Raw genomic sequence first — 27,533 nt, 5'->3', positions numbered from 1 at the left:
ACCAAAGGGAAAAACCACGAGAAAGAAGAAATAAAACAAAACAGAAGGAAAAAAAGAGCAAATAGTATGCTTTGATCTGCATTCAGACTCCATAGTTCTTTCTCTGGATGTGGATAGCATTTTCCATCATGAGTGTTCTGGAATTGTCTTAGATCATTGCGTTACTGAGAGGAGCTAAGTCTATCAAAGTTGGTCATCTCACAATGTTGCTGTTGCTGTGTATAATGTTCTCCTAGTTGTGCTCTCTTCACTCAGCATCAGTTCATGCAAGTCTTTTCAAGTTTTTCTGAAGTCTGCCTGGCAAACACTATCTTTTGCCTCTCTTTTGTATCCCCAGTGCTTAGTGCAGGGGCCCACACATAGTAAGTGCTTCATAAATATTTATTAACTGACTTATAGTTAGCCTTTATACGCTCATCTGTCTGTCAAGTGATTGCCTACCAGAAGACTTGAATCTGCACCTTAGGTCATCTTCCCAGGGGAAGTTCCTTACTGCCTCCCAGCATCATAGGATCATAGATTTAGAGCTGGAAGGGACCTTAGAGGTTATCAGGTCCAACTTTCTCAATTTTCAGTTGAGGAATCTGAGTCATCGAGTAGTTGAGTGACTTTCCCAGAGCCACACAGCTAACAAATATCCGAGGCAGGATTTTAACCCAAGCCCTTCTCATTTCAAGTCCAGCCCTCTACCCCCTACCCCTTGCCGCCTCCCTCGCACAATCTGCCATGCTATTTTCTCCATGTTTATTGTTTAACAGGCCATAGCCTCACACAACTCCTGGCCTACTACACCAGTACTATTTCTGCCATGCAAAGCTTTAGGACTCCAAGCAGAAAAAAAGACCATTTGGATTCTAATCCCCTTTGAGTTGTTGGACCACTTCCTCTTCTTCTTGTAAAGATCTTGCCGGATCTTTTTTTACCATCACCCTAAAGCTTTGGAAGTATAGCCTAAACAGTTTCTCTCCTGCTACCACCTCTCTTGGCTTATCCTGGCCCCAACACTACCTTCTTTTCCCCTTAGTGCATCAACAAATCCAGGCTGAGCTTTGGAAAAAAGTATTTTACTATTACTTAAGAGAAATAAGCTAAACTTTTTTTTTTGAAAATAAATGCATACCGAATAAAGAATTATTGAGCTTCAGATAGGAAGCTATACCTTACATGAATACTGGAAATGATTTATTATGTCATTGGTGTAGGTGTTGCTTCTGACAACAGAAATAACAAATATCTCCATATCTTCATAGGTGGTTTTATGAACTGCTCTGAGTAAAAAGATTCACCATCTAGTGGTTAATTTTCTGGTGATAAGTCTCTCCAAACCAAGCTAGATTGGCTCTTGGACCTGTACTTGCAGCCTTTCCAGGCTGGTAGGACTCGCCAGGGTTCATGTACTTCGTTAGTACACCCTCCGAGAACCCATAATCATAGGTTTAAAGCTGGAAGGGAACTTAGAGGCCATCTAGTTAAGCCCTCTCATTTTGCACAGAAAGAACCTAAGGCCCAGAAAAGTTGGGTTACTTGCTCGAAGTCACATAGTTCATAAGTGGCAGAGCCAAGAACTTAAACCTAGGTCCTCTGACTTCAAGTCCAGAACTCTTTCAACTATGATTGAAGTTGGACCTCAGGACAGTTAGAAGGCATAGTGGATGGAGTGCTGAGCCTGGAGTCCAGAAAACCTGAGTTCAAATCCAGCCTCAGACACTTACCAGCTGTGCAACGCTGGGCAAGATACTTAACCCTGTTTGCCTCAGTTTCCTCATCTGTAAAATGAGCTAAAGAAGGAAATGGCAAACTATTCCAGTAGCTTTGCCAAGAAAACCCTGAGTGTGGTTGCAAAGAGTTGGGCATGACTGAAATGACTGAACAACAACAACAATGAGGACTTCACAGGACAGGTATCCCTAATCTGGCCAGTAATGGTCAGGATAAATCGATCCTTCTCCCATCTAAACTAACATCTGGCTTGGTCACCAACTGACCCACCACTACACTCATCTCAGGAGAAAACTCTGTGGATGTACCTTCCCCAGATATGCCTAGACCCATCTCCCAAAACTCTCTCCTCATGCCAAGCTGATGGGCTCCTGACCCCTCTCAACCCCTACTACTAACTTCCAACTTTCCAAGCCCGGGTTTGGGAGCAGGGCATCAATCTGCCACATATGCAAAGTTCTACCCAGATTGATTTCAGTATAGCTCATATTTCTTTCCCCAGGGAAATATTCACAGGTTTACAGTACCACCCCCACAGTAATTTAATTCCCACCTCAGCAAAGGAAAGGGCATTTCTTTACAGTGCTTCAATAAAGGTGGGGTTGTTTTTTTTGTTGTTGTTGTTCAATTGTTAATCGAATTATTTATACGTTCTTTGGTATATTTCTTCTGTTTGTGTGTTGTATGTGTATGGATTTATGTGTATGGATTTATGTGTGTGTGTGTATTACTCTTGTCTCCTTCTAATTTTAAGATCCTGAAAGGCAGAGGCTCTATTCCTCCTATTTCTTTGGTGTTTCCTTCCAGAAACTACTATAGCATTCAAAATTGTAGGTATTCTGTACTTAAACATGGACTGACAAGACCACTGGACTTGGAGTCATAGGACCTAGGTGCAATTCCACACTCTGTTATTAACTACCTCAGTGACCTTAGGCAAAGCACTTAACCTCTCTGGAACTCAGTCTCCTCATCTGTAAAATGTATAGGCAAGCACTAAATGTTCTCTAAGATCCTGTCTAGCTCTAAATCCTATAGTCTCATGTTCCTAATTGATGACTATATTATTCTTTGTGTCCCGAGCTGCTACCTCCTTTCTGCCTCAGTTCTATGGCATCTAATACATTCATACTCCATAACCTATGTCTAGTTAGGCTCCAACTAGATATGGCTCATTTCTCTGAACTCTTGAGCAATCTGAACTGTATGAAAGTCTCCCGATGAAAACCTCATGTTGAATGTACGTTCCTGACGCTTTAGGCAGCCAGGTAATGCAGTGGATAAAGTGTTGGGCCAGGACCTAGGAAGACCTAAATTCAAATCTAACCTCAGACATTTTCTAGCTGTGTGACCCTGGGCAAGTAACTTAACCTCTATCCGCTTCCGTTTCCTCACCTGTGAAATGGGGATGATAACGATAGCACTTATCTCACAGGTTTGTTTCGAGGATCAAATGAGATAATAATTGTAAAGTGCTTACTTAGCACAGTGCCCAGCACTGTGTAAATGTTAGCTATTACTATTGCATAAGGCTCTAAAGCCTGGGTTTTAAAAGTATAGGGGGCTGAGGTGACAACTTCAGCAACAAATACCAGGCTGAGCTCCTTTTTCTTTCCTTCTCCTCCCCACCCTCACCTTAGGTGTGTCTAACCTTGACAGCCAAGCGAATGGCCCGGAAGAATTGTCTAGTAAAGAACCTTGAGGCTGTTGAGACCCTGGGCTCCACCTCCACCATCTGCTCAGACAAGACAGGCACCCTCACCCAGAACCGGATGACTGTGGCCCACATGTGGTTTGACAAGAATATATTTGAGGCTGACACTTCTGAGGACCAGTCTGGTGACTGGGAGCATTTTTAGGGAAAGGGGAAGGAAGAAGAGTGGAGTGTTTTGAAAGGGAGGGAATGGTAGGATTGGGAAAAGAGAAGATACCTAAAAAATTGGGGCTTAAGAGGAAGCATTTAAATGAGAAACAGGGGATGAAAGTATTTCTCAAATGGACCCCCTTGCAGCACGTACTCACAAATTCCTCTTTTTATCAGGGCACAATTTTGACAAGAACTCTAAAACCTGGCCTGTCATGGCTCTAATTGCCGGTCTCTGTAACCGAGCTGAATTTGGACCAGATCAAGAGAAAGTCCCTATCGCTAAGGTACCAGGTCCACAGTGAGAGAAGCTATCTCCAAAGCCCTATCCTCCCAGCCTTCAGTCACTTCCCTTGTTTTCCAGCATGTGTGTCCCCTCCCCAATTCATCCATCACCTTGTTTCCATGGGTAGGCCCTGTACCTCCCAGTGACACTCGGGGATCCTGGTGCCCCAAATCTCTGCTCCTCGGGGTGACTCTAGCCCCTTCCTGGCAGAGAATGACAACAGGTGATGCTTCTGAATCAGCTCTCCTCAAGTTCATTGAACAATCTTACGGCTCAGTGAGTGAAATGAGGGAAAAGTACGCCAAGGTGGCAGAGATCCCCTTCAACTCCACCAACAAGTACCAGGTATGGAGCCAAGGAAAATTATGCAAGTAGAATAAGATCAAGGGAAAGGGAGGCCAGACAGACAAAACTTGAGAGACAAGGATTAGGCTCTGGTGACATAAATGATTATCAAGCAATACTTATAAAGCAGTACCAGGTCAAGGAAGGTCAAGGTTGTTACCTTCATTGTTATCTTCTCTCAAAAACAGAGAAGAATGAGAAGTGATGAAAATGGCCCGGAGTTTAGTAGAAAGTAATCTTCTTGACAGCAAGGACTGTTTCAGTTTTATATCTCATCTTTCACAGTCCCCTGCATGAAGTAGGTGTTTAATACATGTCTGTTGACTTGAAAACTCTAATATTCTGAATTCTGGGAATTGCACTAAACATAAAAAAGCAGCAGCATGGTGCAGTGAAAAGCACCTTGCACATGGAGTCAGAGAACTTGGGTTTGAATCGTAGCTCCATTACTAACATACTTGATAGTGAAGAATTCCACAAGTCCAAGGAGAACCTCAGAGACAAGGATATCCTAGCCACGAGGACTATGAGTACCTGGAAGAAATGAATAAGAAATGTAATGTTAATGGAAACTACAAGTGGGGAGGAACGAATGACAAGGAGAATTAATAGCTTAGAACAAATAGCAGTAAACCATATGTAAGAATTCAATACTCTGAAAATGAGAATGGACCAAACAGAAAGCAATGATTCTATGAGACAATAAGAAAATATTAAAACAAAATCAAAAGATTGACATTTGATCAATTGAAAATGACTATACAATGATGAAGTAATTATATTTTAACAGGTCGTTGAGTTGAATATGTAGTTTGTTTTTTTATGGATTATCTTTTTTTACTCTAAATTTAATCATTTTTCCCCCAATTACATGTAAAAACAATTTTTAACATTTGTCTTTTAAAATTTTTGAGTTTCAAATTCTCTCCCTCCTTCCCTCCCTCCTTCTCCCCACTTAGAAGGCAAGTAATTTGATATTGGTTATAGATGGACATGTAGATTTTTATAAAAAAAAAAACTAGAACAACAAATTTTTAAGTCAACTAAACATCAAAGTAGAAAGTCTGAAAATCAAAAAAGAAATAACAAAATTGGAAGTTTAAAAACTTAAATAAATAAATAATTACATGATTTTAAATAATGATAAAATAGATAACCAGTTAGCTGGTATGACCTTTTTTAAATAGAAGAAAGCCAAATTGTACCAAAAATGAGAAAGGAGAATTCACAGTAACTTAAGATGAAATAAAGGAAATTATCCAATTATAAATTGTCCAATTATAGGCCAACAAAACTGATAATTTAAATGAAATGAATTAATATTTTTAAAAATATAAAATATACAAATTAAGAGAACTAGATCATGTAAATAATCCAACATCAGAAAAAGAAATTAAATAAACCATACCTGAACTACCAAAGGAATTAAAACAAAACAAGCAAACAAAAACAACCCAGGACCATATAGATTCACAAATGAATCCTCAAATATGCAAAAAAAAAAATATTTGGTAATATTACTCCAATATTTACTCCAATTGTTTAAAAAAATAAGAAAAGAAGAGATCCTTCTATACCCTTGATACAAAGCAAGTTGGTGACAGATATAGGTAGATATAGAATTCTGGATTTGGCGTCAAGAAAACCTGAGTTCAAATCTTGCCTCAAGTACTCAGTAGCTCTGTGATCCTGGGCAAGTCACTGAACCACTGAGCCTCAGTTACATCTGTAAAATGGGAATAATGATAGCACCTACTTCACAAAGTGATTGGTAAGATCAAATAAGATAATTTTGAAAACCTCTTAAAGCATATTAGTGCTAGCTATTACTATTATTGTTTTACAAATATGATCTTGATATTTAAAACAGAGAAATAGGGCAGATAAAGAAAACAATAGACCAATATCCCTAATGAACATTGACGCAAAAATATTAAATAAAATATTAGCAAAGCAACTACAACAACATATCAAAAGCTTATCAGGGGCAACTAAGTGGTATAGTGGATAGAGTAACAGCCCTGGAGACAGGAGGACCTGAGTTCAAATCCAGCCTCAGACACATAACACTCAGAAGCTGTGTGACTCTGGGCAAGTCACTTAACTCCAATTGCCTCACCAAAAAAAAAAAAAAAGATTTATCTACTATGGTTGGATTTATACTAAAATAAAGAGTTGGTTCAAGAAAAGGAAAACCATAAGCATAATAAATCATATTCATAACAAAAATCATTAAAAACCACATGATTTTATCAATAAATAATAAAAAGGCTTTTTACAAAATCCAACATCCATTTTTTGTAAAACAAACAAACACTAGAAAGCATGGAAACAAATGGACCTTCTTTAATATAGTAATTATCCACCTAAAACTAAGAGTCAACAACTTATATAACAGAGAAAGGCTAGGACCTTTTTCAACGAGACCAGGAGTTAAGCAAGGATATTCATTATCATCATTGTTATTTAATGTGAGAAATGTTAGCTATATAAAAAGACAAGAAAATCAAGGGAATAAACATAGGAAAAGAGGAAACAAAATTACTATTTTTTAAAGATGATATGATGGATCCATAGAACCAAAAAAAGTAAATTAAAAATTAATTGAACAATGAATAATCTTGAAAAATTGCAGGATATGAAATAAATTCCACTTAAATCATTGGCATTTTGTATATTACCAACAAACTCAGGAAGAAGAGAAAGAAAAGGAAATTACATTCAAAATAACAACAGAACGTGTAAAATGTTTTGGGGTCTATCTATCAAGACACATGCAAGAACTGTAAGAATGCAATTAAAAATTGTCTCTAGAGAAATAAAGACAGGCCTAAATAAGTGGGAAAATATCAATTGCTCCTGGGTAGGCCATGTCAACATAAAAACAACAATGCTACCTAAATCAATTTTTTCAGTGCTATACCAATCAAACTAACAAAGGATTACTTTGAGAGCTAGAAAAAATAGAAAGAAATTGATCTGGAATAACAAAAGGTCAAGAATCTCAAAGGAAATAATTTTTAATAGAAAGGAGGCCTGGATCTCAAATTATACTACAAAGCTGTAATGATGAAAATAATTTGATACTGGCTATAAAATAGTGAAGTCAATTACTGGAACAGAGTAGGTGTCAGATACTATGCAGAAAGGGCACCTAGGGGGCACAGTGGCTAAAGCTCCGGGCTAGAATCAGGAAGACTCCTCTTTCTGAGTTCAAATCTGGCCTCAGACACTTTCTAGCTGTGTGGCCCTGGGTAAGTCACTTAACTCTGTTTGCCTCAGTTTCCTCATCTGCAAAATGAGCTGGAGAAGTCAAGGAGAAGGAAATGGCAAGCCATTATCTTTGCCAAGAAAATCCCAAATAGAATCATGAAAAGTCAAAACTAAAAAAATGACTCAACAACTATACAGAAGCAAATGAACATAGTTACAGTGTTTAACAAACTCATAGACCCTAACTACTGGTGTAAGGATTCAGCATGTTACAAAAACTACTAGGAAAACCTGTAATCATCCTGACAGAAGTTAGGCATAAACTGACATCTCATACCATATGCCAAGATAAATTCCAAATGGATTCATGATTTAGACATAAAATAACACATGATAAACATTTTAAACATGTGATAAACATGATAAACAATTTAAAAGAAGGAAGAAATTACCTTCCACAACTATGAAGAGGAAGAATTCATGATAAAATGGACAGTTTTGTTTATATAAAACTAAAATGTTTTGCCCCAACAAAACCAATGTGCTTAAAATTAGGAAGAAAACAGATGAATGAGGGGAAAAATCTCTTCAGCACATCTCAGTTAAAGGACTCATCTCCAAGATATGTAAGGAACCGACTCAAATTTATAAGAATAAATGTCACTCCCTAATAAATAAGTGGTCAAAGGACATGAATGGGCAGTTTTCAGTGGAAGGCCCAGTGTTCTATCCAGAGTCACCCACCGGCCAGACTCTGCTTTACTTATCTTTGAATAATAATAGCTTACATTTCTATAGAGCTAATAAGATTACAAAGCACTTTTCTCTTTGCCATGTAAAGTGGATAGTACAGGAATTTATCCTATTTTTGTTGTTGTTCAGTTGTTTTTCTGGTCGTGTCCAGCTCTTTGTGACCCCATTTGGGGTTTTCTTGCCAAAGATACAGGAGTGGTTGGCCATTTCCTTCTCCAGATCATTTTATAGATGAGGAAACTGAGGCAAGCAGGGTTAAGTGACTTGCCCAGGGTCACACAGCTAGTGAGTATCTGAGGCCAAATTTGAACTCAGGAAGACATCTTCCTGACCCCAGGTGGGGCACTCTATCCACCATGCCACCCAACTCTACCCTATATCCCTATTTTACAAATAGGAAAATTGAGACTCGAAGGCTGGCCCAGGGTTACAGAGCATTATGCACCAAAGCCAGAAGGCAAACCCAGATCTGTTGGCTACAGGCCCAGCATTCTTTCCCATATACCTTGCTGCCTATCTCTTCTTTCCTCCTCCCAAGAGAGTAAGCTCAATTAACAAATTACTGCACACCAAGTAGATTAAAAAAACCCATAGTCATGTTGATATGAATTGAATTCAAAGAGATGAGCACCTACTTTGTGGTGTAGTATGAAAAGTGCGTATTTGGAGTCAGAGGACCCGTATTTGAATGCCAGAATTCAGGGGACCATGGTCAAACCATTATTCTTTCCTGAGCTTCAGTTTCCTCATCTATCTATCATTGACCTTTAAGGTCTCTTTCTGTTGTCAAGACTGAGTATTGGCTGAGCCTTGAGTAGAATTTGGGAGGATGGAGTAGGAACCCCATTTGAGCGAAAAAGAAGAGACAAGGGCTGTTTCTCCTCTCTCTCTAGGTATCGGTCCACATTCGGGATGAGAGCTCCATGAAATATATGCTGGTGATGAAAGGGGCTCCAGAACGGATCCTAGAGCGTTGCTCCACTATCCTAATAAATGGAAGAGATTATCCATTGGACAAGGAGTCTCAAAATGCCTTCCATGATGCCTACCTGGAACTGGGAGGGCTAGGGGAACGTGTGCTGGGTGAGGGAAGCTGGAGAAAGTAGACTAGAAAAGGGGAAAAGATCTGGAGGAGTGGGGCCCTGAGAATGGTGGGGAAGACCCTAAGGGCTAAGGAAGAACACTGGTCACAGGGGATTGGAAAAAGTTATAGGATGCTAAGGTATGGGGATATAGAAGAGGGGGTATCTGAATTACCTTTGCTCCTTCCTTTTTTCTCCTCCAGGATTCTGCTATTTGGACCTCCCTGAGCCATACACTGGGGACTTTCATTTTGATTCAGACAATATCAACTTCCCTATAACAGAACTCTGTTTTGTGGGGCTCGTATCCATGATTGACCCACCCCGAGCTGCTGTACCTGATGCTGTAGGCAAGTGCCGCAGTGCAGGCATCAAGGTAGGATACCTGAGCTTTGAGCTTCCTTGCTGCCATCACCAACCATCCTAGGGATTTTCCCAGTGATTTGTTCCTCTATAGGCATGCCCTTATCAGGCAAGCAAGCTTCCTGTAGTTAAGACCCTATTCTGTTCTTGGACAAAGACCTGGAGAGACTGAGATAACCCCCCATCCTCAAAAAAACTCCCTCTCATGGTAGGAGTGAGAGACAGGACATGCTCATTGAAGTGAAAATATAAAACATACCAACATACCAAAAACACACCAAAACATAAAAAAAAATACCAAGACACTCAGATGTCTGGTATCCACCAACAGTGTCTCCAGCTCAACCCATCATCACCTATAATCCTTGGTAACTCTGGTAGGAGAATAATAGAATCATGAAAATCATAGAATTGTAGAGTTGGAAGGGTCTTTAAAGGTTGTCCAGACCAACCCCTAAACAAATCATGAATCCAGGTTATAGAAGCCTCAAAAAGTAGTTATCCTACCTCTGCTTAAAGACCTCTAGGGATGGGAAATGTCTCCATGACATCTTAATCATATCCTGTCTTTCTTATATCTTCAACATCTTTCTTTTTTGCTAGCTCTTTGCTACCTATCAACAAAGCCAGGTCTCTCTTACCCTAAAAAATGAAAAATAAACTTCCTTGGATCCTGCCACCTCCTAAATCTTCTCTCTCCTCTTCTTCCTTTCCAGGCTCCTAAAGTGAGTAGTGTACATTCCTTTTCTTCACTTCACTATGCACTCTCAACTCTTTGCAATGAGATTCCATCTCTACTAATCTACCAAAAGTGTTCTCTCCTGAGCTGCTAACAATTAAGTCCGAATAACCGTATCCTATGGCCTTTTTTAGTCCTCATCCTCTTTCATTATATGGTAGGAAAATCCAAATTTGGATAACTCCAAATGATAGAGGGTTCAAATCCAGCCTCTAGCATTTACTAACTGAGTGACCATGGGCAAGTCATTTAACTTATCTGAGCTTCAGTTGTCTCATTTTTCAAGTGGTAATAATAATACCTTGGTACCAACCACAGTGCTTGAGGCTCAGGTGAGTTGTGAAGCATTTTGTCAACCTTGTTTCAGTCATATCTGACTCTTCATGACCCCATTTGGGGTTTTCTTGGCTAAGATCCTGGAGTGGTTTGCCATTTCCTTCTCCAGTTCATTCTACATATAAGGAAACTGAGGCAAACAGGATTAAATGACTTGCCCAGGGTCACAGAATTAGTGAGTGTCTGAGACCGAATTTGAACTCAAGTCTTCCCGACTCCAGGCCCAGTGCTCTATCCGCTGCACCACCCAGCTGCTTGTCAACCTTAAAGTTGAATAAAATATCAATGAATTTTTATTGACCTCTGTAGCATTAGATACAACCGACCATTTTCTCCTTCTTAATACCCTTCTTCCACTGACATCCTCTCCAATTAATCCATAAATCAACCAACCAACACAAGTTCAGAAGGCTCAACCACAGGTCAGGCACAAATAATTGCCTATTAAAACATTGGGACTCAGATTCTTACAATCTAGCCAATAGGTCACTAATGTTCAGACCCCTTAAGAGTCTGCCCAATATGACTGATGTTCTAATAAACCTTGTCTTTGGCTGAAAGAAAAAAAAAACATTTGGGATAGTGATGTCTGGGGATTTGCACAGCTCATGTTTCCTTTGTGCTCCTGTGATTCTGCTTTGCTCATGGAATGCAGCACCTTCTTTGATGCTGGCGTGCCAGGCTGGGTGGTCCTCTATGTCAACTTCTCCCAGGTCTCACAATCGATACTAAAGTTCTTCAGAGAGACCTTGAGAGTGTCCTTGCACTGCTTCTTCTGACCTCCATGTGAGCGCTTGTCTTGTGTGAGTTCTCTGTAAAATAGTCTTTTAGATAAGTGCGTACTTGGCATCTGGGCTCCGTGGACTGATCAGCCATAGCCAAACATACTGTACCCTGATCCCAACATTGTGATGTCATTAGTCCTCTTTGGAAATGAAGGACAGAAAACAAATCAACCAATAAGCATTTACTATATAAAGCACCTTCTTTGTTCTGGGAACTAGGGATGCAAAGACAAAAAATAAAACAATCCTTCCTCTCAATTAACTTCCATTCCATCACCAGAGACATGCACAAATATAGGCAAAATAAACACAGAGAAAATCTGAAATAGTTAAATAAAAGGTAATTGGAGAGGAGCCACTAACAGTTATGGGGATCAGGAAATATTTCTTTCTTATGTAAGGTGGTGCTTGAACTGGGTTTTTAGGGAAGTGTGGGACTCTGTGAGGCAGTGGTGCACAGGAGGGAGAGCATTCCAAGTAGGAGAGAAAACCAGAGCAGAGGGATGGTAAGTGTTGTTTGTAAGGATCAGAGATGTCAGTTTGGCTAGAATCAGGTGGGGAACCTGTGGCCTCGAGGCCACAGGTGTCTTTCTAGGTCCTCGGTGTGGCCTTTTGACTGAATCCAAATCTTACAGAACAAATCTTTTATTAATGGGCTCTGTTCTATGAAGTTTGGATTCAGTCAAAGGGCTGCACGTGAGGACCCAGAGGGCCACAGGTTCCCCACCCCTAGTAAATCATAGAGTGTGTAAAGGGTCGTCATGTATAATGAGACCAGAAAAGTAGGTTAGGGTCAAGTTGGGAAGGTCTTTAAAAGTCAAAGAGAGGAGTTTACCTTTTATCCTAGAGGAGTAACGTATGGTCAGATTTGATCAGAAGAAAAATCATTTTGATATCTATGTGGAGGACGGATTAGAGTGGGGAGAGGTTCCAATTAGGAGGCTTCTGCTATAGTCTAGGTCAGAAATGATGACAGCCTGAACTAACAAGGTGATTGTATGAGTAGAAAGAAGGGGCTGGAATTGAGAGGTGTCTGGAGGTAGAAATGGCAAGATTTGGCAACTAATTGGAAATGCAAGATAAGGTGAAGAGAAAAGAACGACCATGAGATCGTAAACCTGGATGACTTGAAAGTGATTCCCTCAACAAGTATAAGGAATTTTCAAAAAGGGATAGGTTGGGGAAAAAGAATGAGTTCTGTTTTGGACATGTTGTATTTTATGTGGCTCTGGGACATCCATTTTGAAATGCCCAATAAACAGTTGTCAGTGTGGTAGTGGTGCTCAAGAGAGAGACTGTAGAGACCAGATATATGGCTCTGTAAGTTTTCTGTCTAGTGTGATAATTAAACCCATGAGAACTGAGTCACCAAGGGAAAGAACAGAGAGAGAGAGAGAGTTAAGAGGAGAAGGCAGGGACCTAGCTTTAAAGGATACCCAGGTAGAAAAAAAGTGAAATGAATCATGAACCAGCAAAGGAGACGGAAGGTTGCAAGTGGGAGAACCAAGAGAGTAACCCAGTGAAAATCCAGGAGGAGAAGGTGGTCAACGGTGTGAAATGCTGTAGAGGAAGTCAAGAGGGCTAAACACAGGAAAAAAGCCATTAGATCTGGCAATTAAGAGATCCCTGGCAACTTGAGAGAGAACAGTGAGTTGATGAGGTCAGGCTCAGACTGCAAAGGAGTGAATGAGAGGAGAAATAAAGGCGATGAGTATGGACAGCTTTTTCTAGGACTTTAACTAAGAAAGGGAGAAGAAACATAGGACAATAGTTTGAGGGGTGGTGGAGTCTAAGAAGGAACCAATAGAAAGAGAAATTGAAGATTACGGGGAGGATAATTGAAGGGTCAATCTGCTAGAAAAGATGTGAGGAAACTGGACCAACGGCATATATAGAGGGGTTAGCCTTGGCGTGGAAAAGGGCCACCTGATTATTAGAAAATGGAGGAAATGAGGCATGGGAGATGATGTCAAAAGGTTTTGAGGTAAAGAAAAGGAGGAAAGTTAGAATATGTGGCAAATAGCCTCAATCTTCTCAAAGCAAGAGGCAAGGTCCTGGGTTGTACATAAAGTGGGGAGATGGGGGAGGGTGTGAGATATTTGAGGATAAAAGAAAAAGTTTTGGCCCCCCCTCCCAAAGGAGTGGGATTTCCTTGCTGCCATGAGGGTCCAGGCAAGGTTAGATAATGTAAGTCTGTAGTGTTTCTAGCCAGCTCAACTGAGTGACTTCCTCCAGCTATATTCAACTTAAAGCGATGCTGCATTCATGATTTTCCTCCTGACTCTCTGTCCCCTCCTTCTCCATACCCACTATCTCTTCTCATTCTACCAGCATCCCTTAAACATGGGCATTCCCCAAAGCCTTTTTCTCTGCTCTCTTAACATTCTCTCCCTTAGGCATAGCAGTCACTCCCATGTCATCAGTGATTACCTTCACACAAGCAGCAGAGCTGCCAAGTAAATATTGCCAACTGTGAGCTCTCTAGAGTTGAGCTTCAGTCCTATGTTTTGAACTGTCAACTGGGCATATTTGGATGTTCCGTCAACCCTTCAAACTCAACCAGTTTCAAAGTAAACAAATTTCTTCAAAAGAACCTTCCCCTTCCCCCATTTTTTCTACCTTGGTTCTCCAATTTACCCAGTCCAGAAAACACCTTCATCTTCAACACTTTTTGCTTAAAACCCCCACATCTCATCAGCTTTCAAACCCTCTCTCACTGCACCTGCCTCTTTTCAGACCTTCATCACTCATCACTAGGGTTATTGGTTCCTAGATACTTTCTTTTTCCCTAGACTCTTCTCATTAGAATCTTTCCTTCAGAACACACCCTGAGTAATCCAAGACTTAAAGGATTAGAAGGTAGTTCCCTGGTCATCTAGTCCATCTCTTTCCAAAGCATGAATCCTATACCTATCCAGCCTCTGCCTAAGACAGCTAGTAATGGGAAACTAGCAGCCCCCTGAGGTTGTCGATTCCATTTTCAAAGAACCCTAACTTTAGGAAAATTTTATTTGATGTTGAGCTGAAATCTATTTCCCAATAACTTCCACTCATTGTTCCTAATTCTTCCCTCTGAAACATAACAATTCTAATTCCTTCCACACATGGAAAAACAATTCTATTCTCTGCATTTGGAGCACAAATCTGCCAGAAACAAACTTATTCATTAAATTATTCTAAGCATCTCTGCTAAGAGAGAGAGAAAATCCAAAGGGACAAAGATCTCTGCTGTCTTTGAAAATCTCTCTACCCCAGTCATTTTTGAGTTACAATTTATGGGGTTCAAGTACAGGGACATCGTTCTATAATCAAAATCAAACAAAAGGATAAAGTCTAGACAATAATCCTGAATCACCAGGCCTTAACTTTTGGATGTACTCAGGAGAACCATTTCCCTAAAATCATTCTATCTCTCTCTACTTCATCAAGGGTCAGGAGTTCTTAACATTTTTGGTGTCGTATACCCTTTTGGCAGACTGTTGAAGTCTTTAGGCTTCTCCGAATGTTTTTTAAAAGTATAAAATAAAACACATAGGATTACAAAGGAAACCAATTATACTGAAACACAGCTTCAAAATATTTTTTTAAAAGTTCACAGACTCCAGCTTAAGAGCCCTTGTTCTAAGAATTCTCCTTTTTTTCCTGGTCAATTATGAATTCAAGAGATGTTTCTCTTAATTTTATTCGTCAAAGCCATTCTTCCTCTTACTTTTAATCAGTTGTCCTGAGGAGTCCTTCTCGATACTCAGGCTTTTCCATTTAGAAATTGATTAAGCCTCTGATAAGAATGAAGCCAAAAAGACTTTAGATGAGGATACTCTATTTTCTTCTATTCCAGGGAAAACTGATTAGCTCTTTTATTCAATTTCAACCTAGGATTTTAAATGAAAACATCCAAAAAATTACAATTTCTTAGTATCTCTGAAACCTAACGGGAATGAGACTTAGATGCTTCCACAAGTATGATCGCCTTCAGTTATTTACAGACAGCTATACTTTCCTGCCTAAGTCTCCTCCATTCGAAATATCCCCAGTTCCTTCTGTAGCACATTCTCTGAGACACATTCTCCCAATTCCCATTCATACTGTTAAGCTGAGTCCTCAGAGTTTAGGGGCTCCTTCTCTCCCTTCAGGATTCTAAGGGTAAACCTAAAAGGTTGGGGATGTCTTTCCAGTACTAATGGTCATCATTCCCTATCCCCAATATTATTCACTAGTTAATATCACCCCCCAATATCAATTTGACGAGTTGATCTCACCTCTGTATCAATTTACCAGTTGATATCTCCCCAACATCAATTAACTAATAAATGTTGCCTAGCTTTACAAAGGATATTTACTGAGGAGTTACAGCAAAGACAAAAATATTTCTTCCAAACTAGAGATATAATCTCCTTTCTTTCTACATACTCACTCTGTCCCTGGGAAGAGGGGACTTAAATTTAAAATGTTTGCCACAAAGCATTTCCCTTCCACAAATTCTGTACATGGCAAAGTCAGTGGGCAAGTCACTCCTTCTTGTAGGACATGGTGACTCAGCTGCCAGGTCAATTCATGCTGAGCTGGGTCAAGCATGTCCTCGGGAGGATTTCTTCCTTGGATTCAACTGCTGCAGTTACCAGATACATATTCTTGGTTTGGAGGCCAGCTCTCTATCCCTTAAAGCAATCTTAACCACGCCAAGCACAATACTAACACAGTGCCTCTCTTGTTGTTTTTGTTGTTAAGTCATTTCAGTTGTGTCCGACTCTTCATGACTCTATTTGGGGTTTTCTTGGCAAAGATACTAGAGTAGTTTGCCATTTCCTTCTTCAGCTCATTTTACAGATAAGGAAACTGAGGTAGACAGTGGTTAACTAACTTGCCCAAGATCACACAGCTAGTAAGTGTCTGGGACTAAATTTGAATTCAGGTTTTCCTGATTCCGGGCCTGGCACTCTATCCACTGCACCACCTAGCTGCCCTAGGATGAATTAGAGGGGAGGTAAAAGGCTATTTTGTAGTAGTCCAGACAAGTGATGATGAAGGCCTGAGCTATAGCTGTGGCTATATAACCGGAGAGAAGGGGAGATGCTGAGATGGAAGAAACCACAAGATTTAGCAATGGATTGGATATGTGGGGGGAGGGAGGATGAGGAGTCAAGAATGATACTGAGGTTGCAAGCCTAGGTGACTGGAAGGATAATAATACCCATAAGAGTAAGATGGAAGCTTGGAAGTGTGGAGAGTTTGGGAGGAAAGGTAATGAGTGCTGTTGGACATGTTGAGTTTGAGACACCTGTGCAACACCCAGTTCAATCACCATGAGACAAATGGTGATGCATGACTGTAGCTCAGAAGAGAGACTTGGGGTGGATGAGTAGATCTGAGAATCACCTACATAAAACTGATAATTGAGCCCATTGGAGCTGATAAGCCAGCATATAGATAAAAGAGAAAGTAGCTGAGCATTGTGCCTTGAGAGATGCTACAGCTGGAAGAAACCTCAGAGACTATCTAATCCACTTGCCTCATTTTACAAATGAGAAAACTGAGGACCAGGACTTAAGCGATATGTTCTACCCTCATTATAATGTAATCTCCTCAAGGAGAGGGGCTGTTTTGTTTTTTATTTTGGACCCCCAGAGCCCAACATAGTGCTTCCTACAGAGTAAACACTTAGCAAACACTTAGTCGAGTTTGGCGGATTTTTGAAAATCAGAGCACTGGCCTTTCTGTAGGTCTGTAACCAATCCTGGTTTGTCTGAATTTTCTGAAGATCACTGAAAGTAGCTCAGTAATCCCATTTACTAGATTTTTCAGTACCTTAGTTTGTAGTTCTGAACTAGGTGACTTGGATTTACTAAAGGCAGTCACTCAGTTATATGAAATATTACTATTTTCTTTTTATTTAGTTGTTTTTTAGTTGTGTCCAACCCCAAATGGGCCAGAAACAAACTTATTCATTAAATTAATGAATTCTTATTCATTAAATTATTGTAAGCATCTCTGCTAAGAGAGAGAGAAAATCCAAAGGGACAAAGATCTCTGCTGTCTTTGAAAATCTCTCTACCCCAGTCATTTCTGAGTTACAATTTATGGGGTTCAAGAACAAGGACATCGTTCTATAATCAAAATCAAACAGAAGAATAAAGTCTAGATAATAATCCTGAATCACCAGGCCTTAACTTTTGGATGTACTCAGGAGAACCATTTCCCTAAAATCATTCTATCTCTCTCTACTTCATCAAGGATCAAGAGTTCTTAACATTTTTGGTGTCGTATATCCTTTTGGCAGACTGGTGGAGTGTTCATTCAATTCTATTACGGTTTATAACCCCATTTGGGGTTTTCTTGGCAAAGATACTGGAGTGGTTTGCCATTTCCTTCTCTAGCTTATTTTATAGATGAGGAAACTGAGGCAAGCAGAGTAAAGTGACTTGCCCAGGATCACACAGCTAATAAGTGTCTGAGGCCAGATTTGACTTCAGATTGTCCTGACTCTAGGGCCAGCACTCTATCCACCGTGCCACCTAGCCTTACCACCTTGCCTCCCACCTTTTCTAGTTATTTGGGGTTTGAGTTCTCTGTTGAGTATTCTTCTAATGTCCCAGTCAGTCTTCACAGACAAAACAGATGCAAGCAAGATTGAATAATTTTTATTTTTCTCCATCATCTTCTAATTTCTCCCAAGCAAGGGGTCTTTTCCTTGTTTCATGAAACTTTTGTATCTAACACAACTTTAAACATTTTTATTAATATTCTTATTCATTTAACCTTTGTTTCTAAATAGATCCCTCTCCACTCCCCTAAAGAACAAGCTTTCCCCTATAACAAAGAATTATTAAGAGAGAAAGAAGAAAACAGTTCAGAAAAACCAACCAATGTATTAACTGAATCTGATAGTACATGCTGTGTTCCATACCTATCGTCCCTCCCTCTGGAAAGAGGAAGGAAGATGCATTTTCACATCTCTTCTCCCAGGTCAACTTTGCTCATTATAATTACATAACATTCAGGATTTTTGTTGCTGTCATTGTTCTATTTACATGACTGTAGTCATTATTAATGCTGTTTTTCTTATACTCTCTAAGTTCATATGAGTCTTCCCAACCTTCTCTTTTATTATTCATATCAATAATTTCTTCTATTTCATTACCTTTGTGTCATATAGTTTGTTCAGTGATTCCCTAATCATTAAGTATCTACTTGGTTTTCAGTTCTTTGCTACCACAGAAAGTATCACTGACTTTATGTTTAATCTCCCTGAGATATACGCCTAGCAATGGATAACTGAGTCAGATGGTAAAGACATTTAAGTCATTTTTATAGGATAACTCCAAATGGCTTTCTGGAATGGTTAAATCAATTCATGGCTTGACCAAGTGTCTTAGTGAATCGACCTTTCTGCCGCCCCTCCAACATTATTTCCATCTTTTGTAATCTTTGCCAATTTGCTGAGTAAAACCTCAGAGTTGCTTTGATTTTCATTCCTCTCATTGTTTAGTGGCTTGGAGAAACCTTTTATATGGTTCTTAATAGTTTGCAGTTCTTTTGAAAAGAATCTATTCATATCCTTTGACTACTTTTCTACTGAGGAATGGCTCTGGGTCTCATATATTTGCCCACCAACTTTTTAAAAGCTCCTTTTTTGTATTTGATGCTTACTATCATCAATATTTAGCAAATTCTTCATGTAGAATTTATGAAAGAATATGGACCAGAATTTCATAGGATGAAGAGACATGGCTAGCTTGCAACCTACACTCATAATTATGAGATCCTGAATACATTAAATTATCAAAGTGAAGTAGGTTATAAACCATAATAGAATTGAGTGAGCACTGAACCTGAATTCCATCTCCAAGACTTACTGGCTTTGTTTGTTTTTTTGTTGTGTTTTGTTTTGTTTTTGTGTTTTGTTTTGGTGAAGCAATGGAGGTTAAGTGACTTGCCCAGGTTCACACAGTTAGGAATTGTCACCTCCTAGCTGCCCCAACCTACTAGCTTTGTGACAATAAGCAAAGCATATAACCTCTTCTTAAGTCTCAGTTTTATCTGTAAAATGGAGAAAATAGAAGGGTTACTATGAGGAAAGTACTTTGTAAACTTTGTCATGCAATATGAAATGAACTATTCTTATTATTACTGAGTTTTAACCTTCCTGACACCATTTTCATAGGACTTTGGAGAATAAGTTTAATCTGAGTCACTCTAGGCTAAACCCAGGCAACCTCATGGCCTGAACCTGAGGCATGAGCCCATTGGAGAGTTTTCTAAACTCTTAAAAGATCTGAGACTGACCTGACAATCTCAGCAGACTTGGTAGCAGAAATGGCCAAGCCTCAGAACTAGCACTCAGCATTCATGCCCTCAGTCAGACCTGAACTAGATTTAATTATGCAGTGAACCCAATCAGAACTGTCCATCAGTAGACACAAATCTCATCTGTATGGATCTGATTAGAAGATATGTTCTTGTCCTAGAATAATTATGCCCCCAGACTATCCTGGTTCTTGTCTTTTTATAACATTGCCCATTCCCATAGGTGTTAGCCCAGATAGAAGTCATCTCATCCAATCCCATTATTTTATACCTTGACTGGAGATGAATTCTCTAACCCCTGTTCAGAAAAGACAAGGTCCTGTATGCCTTGAGGAGGGATAGGGCCAAGGGCAGCTCTGACAATGGGCCTCCACCTCCCAGGTGATCATGATAACTGGGGATCACCCTATCACTGCCAAAGCCATCGCCAAAGGTGTCGGAATAATCTCTGAGAACAGCGAGACTGTGGAGGATATTGCTTCCCGGCTACATATCTCTGTCAACCAGGTGGAGGCTAGGTGAGGCCCCCAGATTCCCCAGTTCATGTCCTTCATCCTTTTACTCTATCCCAGAAGTTCCCACCACCCCGATCTCCTGGGAGGCACCCAACAGATAAGATTTACCAATTTTATACACGTTCGTAAACGTCATACAATAGGGAAATGCCTCCATATTGGGGAAGACTTGAAGAAGAGGAAGAGGGATAGAAGAATAAGAAATTGGATTAGGAAAGGTCATTAGTGTGATGGGAAACTATGAGATTCCTGAATGGGGAAAGTGAGAAAAGGGATGTGAAGACCTAAGGACTATAAAACAAAGTGTGAAGACTTACAGGCTGTAAAATAAGGGGGATAACTTCAAAAAGTCTCTTCCAGTTCTCAATTCTACAATCCCGTGATTACACATAAGGATAGTATGTTTAGGGACATTCAGGAGTTTGGTTGGACAGAAGCAAAGAACTCTTAGTCTCCTAGGAAAATCCTGCTTGGGAACTCCCGTACCTCCAGCCCCCAGAACTCACCTGAGAGGATCCTTCTCCCCACAGCAATGCAAAAGCCTGTGTGGTTCATGGCTCACAACTAAAGGACATGTCACAAGAGGAGCTAGACACTATCCTCAAAGAACACTCTGAGATCGTCTTTGCCCGAACTTCGCCTCAGCAAAAGCTCATCATTGTGGAAGGATGTCAGAGACAGGTGCAGGGAGAAAAGCAAGGGGGCCTTTCAGAGACAGATGAGAGTAGACCAGAATACTTTATCTCTGGTCACAATATCACTTTTAAGGTCATGGAATCACTGTACTAAGACATTACGTGGCCTAGGTTCTGGTACTAGTTTCGCCTCTATCTAGCTATGTGACTGTGGGTAAATCAGACTCTCTGGGTCTCACCTATAAAATGGGGGGGGGGGGCGGGGAGTGGTATGGGATAATCTCTCAGATCCTTTCCAGTCCTAAGGTTCTGTCATTCTAGATTTGAAGTGGATAGACAGAGGAGTTGATGCAGCACTAGGTCCCTCGCTCTTATGTCCACTAAAAGCTAATGTGGTTCCAACTAAGTTCAAGGCCAAGAACAAGAGTGAACTAGACCAGAGGACCCTGAAGTGGGCTCAGTTTGGGGAAAGGGATGGGTTGCAGGAGACTCCAGTCCAGTAAGGGAGATAAAGACCAATTCCTACCCTACAACAGGACAAAGGGAGCCCTGTAATCATCATGGTGTCTGTGGGCTAGTCCAGGTCGAGGGCCCTGGATTAGCTCACAGCCTCGGTTTATACCTCTGACTCCCACCCAGGGTGCCATTGTGGCGGTGACCGGTGACGGGGTGAATGATTCTCCTGCACTGAAAAAGGCTGACATTGGCATTGCCATGGGGATATCTGGCTCTGATGTCTCCAAGCAGGCAGCTGACATGATCCTTCTGGATGACAATTTTGCCTCCATTGTCACTGGTGTGGAGGAAGGTGAGGGACAGAAACAGGGTCAGTGCACCTGTGACTTATCTTTTTCACTTCAATAGGGCTGAGATGTCCAAAGTTATCTCTGTCACCCCACTTTTTCATTCCCTTCTAGCAGTCTCCACCGTCAACCTCCACCCCAGTCTAGCAGATTTATAGTGAGGCTAATATGGCAACTTAGATCCATCTGGTACTCCATCTGGGATTCTCCTCCCAACAGCATGAAGGACCAGATTGGTCTCCGGGAGCTAATGTTATGGCCCTTTCATGACTGAATTCAAATTAGTATAGGACTGGTCCACAGATTTATAGCACTCCACAAAAGACCAAGAAACCCTAAAACCAGCCCATCATTTAAGTAATGGATTCCTGAAGGATCATGACACACCAAGATCTAATGAATCCTGAGCCCCAAAGTTTATCTACACGAACCAAAGTGAACACCCCCATTTCCTGGGAAACCTTGATGGGCATTGGATGAGAACTCAAGAATTCCACCTAGCAGTTTCCATGGCTTTTCCCCCAACACCTCTTCTTCCTGCCTAGCCTCCTCCCCTATAATCTTCCTGATATCTCAGGTACATCCCCACAGGTCGACTCATCTTTGACAATCTGAAGAAGTCCATCGCCTATACCCTGACCAGCAATATTCCTGAGATAAGCCCTTTCTTGCTCTTCATCATCTTAAATATACCCCTGCCTCTGGGTACTATCACCATTCTCTGCATTGACCTGGGTACTGATATGGTGAGAATCCAGCTGGAACCAAGGGAAGGGCACCTTCAATCAGAAGGGAAGGGGTATGGGGAACATCTGTAGGGAGGGAAAGGGGCGAAGCTTAGGTAATTTGAGTTTCCTTCTGAGCCTTGTGTCACCTCTTCCCCTAGGTCCCTGCAATCTCCTTGGCCTATGAGACAGCAGAGAGTGACATAATGAAGCGTGTGCCTCGGGACCCCAAGAAAGACAAGCTGGTGAATCAACGACTCATCAGCATGGCCTATGGACAAATTGGTGTGGCTCTGGGAGACAAAATGGGGTCAGGTGGTGAATAGGGAAGAGCCAAAGGGAAGGGAGGATGGAAAGGGAATAAACATTTATATAGTGCATACTCTACTATGTAATCAGCAATGTGCTAAGCACTTGTTACAAATATTATCTCATTTGATCTTCACAACAGCCCTGGGAAGTAGATGCCATTAACTATCCCCATTTTATAGATAAGGAAACTAAAGCAAACAGAAGCTAAGTGACTTGCCCAGGATCTTACAGCTAGTTAAGTGTCTGAGGCCAGATTTGAATTCAGATCTTCTTGACTCCAGGTTCAGCTCTCTAGCCAGTTTTTCTGAGCTGTCCAAGTGTGGATATCTGGGGTGGGGTGTCATTCTCCTTTTCAATAAATATATTTAATAAACAAATATATTTCAATAAATATAATTAAGTGGGTCACTAAGCACTAAGCACTGGTGGTAGAGGGGATTCTGAGTCATGGCCCCTGCTCATGAAAAATTTATAATCTAGTTGGAGATGTGATCCCTGTACACCAACAATGTAAACAACAATATAAGTCAGTATGTGGTAAAGGCTCCACGAGTGGTACAAACAATAAATGCCTTGAAGGTGCAAGGAAGAAACCAACTACCCAGGACAGCTGGTAGAGAAGAGAGGAGGAAGAACTTGAACGATGCCTGGGAGATAGGGTAGGACCCAGATGAGTGGAAAGGAGAGGAGAGGAGAGGAAAGAGCCAATCCAGGGTGTGGGGCTGGGTTCAGGCAGCAAGCACGGAAACACCGACTGTGTGCCAGGCGCAGAGGCAACAAATCACAGACAGTTAGTTCTTGGAGGAACACGAGGGTTTGTGAAGGGGCAGCCAACAGGAGAAAAGGTTGGACTAAGATGAGAGCCAGTTTATGGGAGGTCTTTAATGCCCGATTAAGGAGTTTCAACTTCACCCAATAGGAAATGGGAAGCAATTCTGTTTTGCATCTGGACAGTAGTAGCATTTTAGGAAGAATAGTCTTGGGATAATGTGCGTGATGGATTGTAGGAGGGGTGAAGAGACTGAAAGAGGGAAAACTATAGGAAGCTACCTTAATAATTAAGTCAAGTTTGAGGTAATGGAAAGGGGAGACACTGTGCAGAAAGTTTCAGTGGGACTTTGGTGACTGACTAAATGTGGGAAGATAGGGAGAAATTGAGGCTAAAATCTAGGTAGAAGTTAGGGATGAACTACAGATTGAAGAATCATTCACATTGAGGGAATAGTGGACCCTGCAAGAACTGAAGAAGCTTCTGAATCTTCCACATTTCCCTGGAGTAAACACCAAAGTAACTGGCATGCAGGGTCCCTGATTTCTATGCTTTTTCCTAGTGTCCTCTGTCTAGACTCTGTCTTGCTTCCTTCTCTGACCAAGCCCCACCTCCTTTTCCTCTAATTTCCCACAGGGATGATGCAGACCATAGCTGGCTTCTTCACTTACTTTGTGATCCTAGCAGAGAATGGTTTCTGGCCCTCACAGCTGCTGGGCATCAGGATTTATTGGGATGATTTTTCTGTGAATGACCTGGAAGATTGTTATGGACAGCAGTGGGTGAGTGAACTGGGAACAATGGTGGAGAGGACTGAAGAGAGTCCTAATGACAGGATAGGAGTGGGAGAATAAAGGGATTGAGATCGGTAGGAATAACTTCTTGCCTCCATTGCCTTCCATCCAACTGACCTCAACCCCAAGTACATTTCTATAATATTCTTCTATTGTTTCCAATGAACTCCTCTATACCAATGCCAACTGTTTGTTCTCTGCTCTAGTTCTGTTGCGGCTATCTGTTCCCTTGGGTCCAGGAGCCCCCATCTCTCTCCCCTTTGTCACTGGAGGTAATCTCTGCTGACTCTTTCCCCTTTAGCTTCCAGCCAAGACTCCAGGGACCAGCACTAGAACCCCCTCATCTCCTTGTGCTTCCTTCCTTTGAAATCCATCTGCTTCTTCTCTCGGCATCAGATACCACAAGATAACAATTCCACCGTAATATGTCCAGCCTCTCAGGATCCCAACCTTCTCATCCCCAATTCTGAATTTCTCAGAATCTAAAGGATGCCTCTCCATAGGAGCCACCCATCAACTGAAACTCAGTAGAATTAGAACAGTCACCACCCCATTCTATGTGTATGGGAGATATGTACACACACACATACACACACACACACATACACACACACACACATTTTAATGTTTGTACATATTTGCATGTCTGGGCACTTTGCTTTGACACTCTGTGCCAGGGATATCCTCCTTTATTAATTTGAATTCTCTTCTTCTTCCTCAAAGAGCTACATGACATATATTTACTTTACAAATTAAAGGGAAAATAGTTAATTTTATTTAAGGAATTTCTTAGCAAACCACCTCCCCCCACTTCAGATAATTAGAGATGCCCTATAAAGTCCTAAAACTAGAATTAGGAATCCTGTACCATACTTCTGTAATCCTTGTGTAGGTGGGCATAAAGCTGCTCACCTTTGGAGTATCCTAGAGGTATTTGTTTAGGTGAGACCAACTCACTCCTTCCCGCCTCCTCTCTAACCCAACCCTGCCTTCTGATTCCACTCTCTTCTCAGACTCTATCACCTGCTCTACCTTGACTCTACCCTATGACTTCACTGTCCCTCCTGATCTTGACCTTTGCTGTGCCCTCTTCCCAGACCTATGAGCAGCGGAAGGTGGTAGAGTTCACATGCCATACAGCCTTCTTCATCAGCATTGTAGAGGTGCAATGGGCTGACCTCATCATCTGCAAGACCCGTCGAAACTCTATCATCCACCAGGGCATGAAGTGAGCTTCCCATTACACAAGAATTCCAAGCCTCCATAGCCCTCTATCAACAGAGCTGGCCTCTGAGTTGCACAGAAGGGGCACCTCTCAGGATGTTCTTGGCCTATTCCACCTGGACAGCCTAACTCTGAATTTCCCCTCTCATACCTCCTATCCCTCTTGCCCACTCTTCTTTCCATTCCTACATCACAGCCCTGCACTTTTCCTTTCTAGGAACAAGGTCTTAATCTTTGGGCTATTTGAAGAGACATTACTGGCAGCCTTTCTGTCCTACTGCCCAGGCATGGATATTGCCCTTCGCATGTACCCACTCAAGTGAGTATTGAAGGTAGGGTGGAAGGGAAACTTTTGGGCCACCCATGGACCCTACTCTAAGCCAGGAAGATAAGTTCAAGTTTCTGTTCTCTGACACATCCTGGCTTGACTCTTAAGTTGCAGAGGCAGTACCAACCTACATTGATAGAAAGGCATTCCTTCCCTGGGAGTTCTCTAGACCAATGAAATCACAGATTCAATCTCTATCTCTATCCGCACTATACGACAGGTACTATTCTAAGCAATGGGGATTAAAAAAACCATAACCATAAAACAATCTTTGCCCTCAAGTAGGACATCAGGTTTTATCTCAGAAACAACATGTATATACAAATATATATGTATATTTAAATTATTTAAACATATATGTATAAATGTATACATATAAGTATATACAAAGTCAATATAAGGCAGTTTTGGCATGAGAGAACATGTACCCAAAAAACATGTGTTCACATACAGCCTACAGTCATCAGCCAGGATAGTCCAGGGGTCAGGGGATCAGTGGTCAGGAAGCAGCTCATATCTGGCCTCTGAGTGGGGCTGACCCAGGAACACAGAGGCTGTGGCCAGGAGTGTGCTCAGGTGCCAGCACACCGAGGGCACAGACCTATTTGGCAAGAATACTGGATCTGGAGTCAGAGAACCTAGGTTCAAATGCAAGTACTATAGAGTGCCTTAAGATTTGCAAAGTATATTACATGGATTATCTCATTTGATCCTCAAAACAAGTCCTTTAAGGTAGATACTACAAATATTATCATCCCTATTTTACAGATGAGGCAACTCAGACTCAGAAACGTTAGGTGACCGGCGCATGGTCACACAGCTAGTGTCAGAAGTAGGGTTTGAACGCTCGTCTCTCCAAATCTAGCCTCCTTTCCATTATTCCACGTTCCTTCTTTTAGTATAAGTCTAGCGGGTTAGCACGGAAACAAACAAGGAAGGAATCCCACCTTCTACAGGAAGTTTTCTCCAACCCTTCTTAATTCTAGCGCTCTCCCTCTTTTAATTATTTCCTATTTATCTGGCATAAAGCTTGCTTTATATATATATTTGTTTGCATGTTGTCTCCCCCATTAAACTGTGAGCTCCTTGAGGGCAGGAACTGTCTTTTGCCTTTTTTTATCCCCAGCACTTAGTGCAGTGCCTGGCACATGTTGTTGTTCAGTTGTGTCTTGATTCTTCATGACCCCATTTGGGGTTTTCTTGGCAAAGACACTGGAGTGGTTTGCCATTTCCTTCTCCAGCTCATTTTACAGATGAGGAAACTGAGGTAGACAGAAGTTAAGTAATTTGCCCAAGGTCACACAGCTGGTAAGTGTCTGAGGCCAGATTTGAACTCAAGAAGGTGAGTGTTCCTGACTCCAGACCTGGCACTTTATCCACTGCTCAATCTAGCTGCCCCCTTTGTGATCCTGGCTTAGCATATTGCAGCACAGAACTCTTAAGCTGAAGCAATCCACCAGCCTTCGTCTTCCTGGTGGCAGAGATTACAGGCATGCATTACCACACTCTGCTCTGTTAACTTTCAATGAATTGTGTGAGTATAATGATATAGCATGCTGCAGGATATCATTTTCAAAAACTTTATATCTTTTTTCAATCAGCAAAAATTACCTTCTCTCGGGGCAGCTAGGTGGCAGTG

General features: G+C 41.2%; 1 protein-coding gene across 1 annotated transcript in view; it reads left to right on the top strand.

The window, feature by feature from the left end:
• The window catches only part of LOC114026363 (sodium/potassium-transporting ATPase subunit alpha-2-like), a 68,329-nt gene that overhangs the window by 30,624 nt on the left and 10,172 nt on the right, over nt 1-27,533 (top strand). The window contains exons 9-21 of the mRNA XM_027840042.1: nt 3,360-3,558; nt 3,761-3,870; nt 4,080-4,214; nt 9,074-9,263; nt 9,466-9,638; nt 20,171-20,307; nt 20,835-20,985; nt 21,579-21,747; nt 22,334-22,488; nt 22,629-22,752; nt 24,185-24,330; nt 25,440-25,570; nt 25,784-25,885. Coding sequence (XP_027695843.1) covers nt 3,360-3,558; nt 3,761-3,870; nt 4,080-4,214; nt 9,074-9,263; nt 9,466-9,638; nt 20,171-20,307; nt 20,835-20,985; nt 21,579-21,747; nt 22,334-22,488; nt 22,629-22,752; nt 24,185-24,330; nt 25,440-25,570; nt 25,784-25,885 — 1,922 coding nt within the window. The remainder of the gene's footprint in view (nt 1-3,359; nt 3,559-3,760; nt 3,871-4,079; nt 4,215-9,073; nt 9,264-9,465; nt 9,639-20,170; nt 20,308-20,834; nt 20,986-21,578; nt 21,748-22,333; nt 22,489-22,628; nt 22,753-24,184; nt 24,331-25,439; nt 25,571-25,783; nt 25,886-27,533) is intronic.

Source organism: Vombatus ursinus, unplaced genomic scaffold, assembly GCF_900497805.2.
Source record: "Vombatus ursinus unplaced genomic scaffold, bare-nosed wombat genome assembly UNPS02014838.1, whole genome shotgun sequence".
NCBI classification, from domain to species: Eukaryota; Metazoa; Chordata; class Mammalia; order Diprotodontia; family Vombatidae; genus Vombatus; species Vombatus ursinus.
Note: the sequence above shows the minus strand (reverse complement) of the source record. Positions and strands in the feature narration are given on the sequence as shown.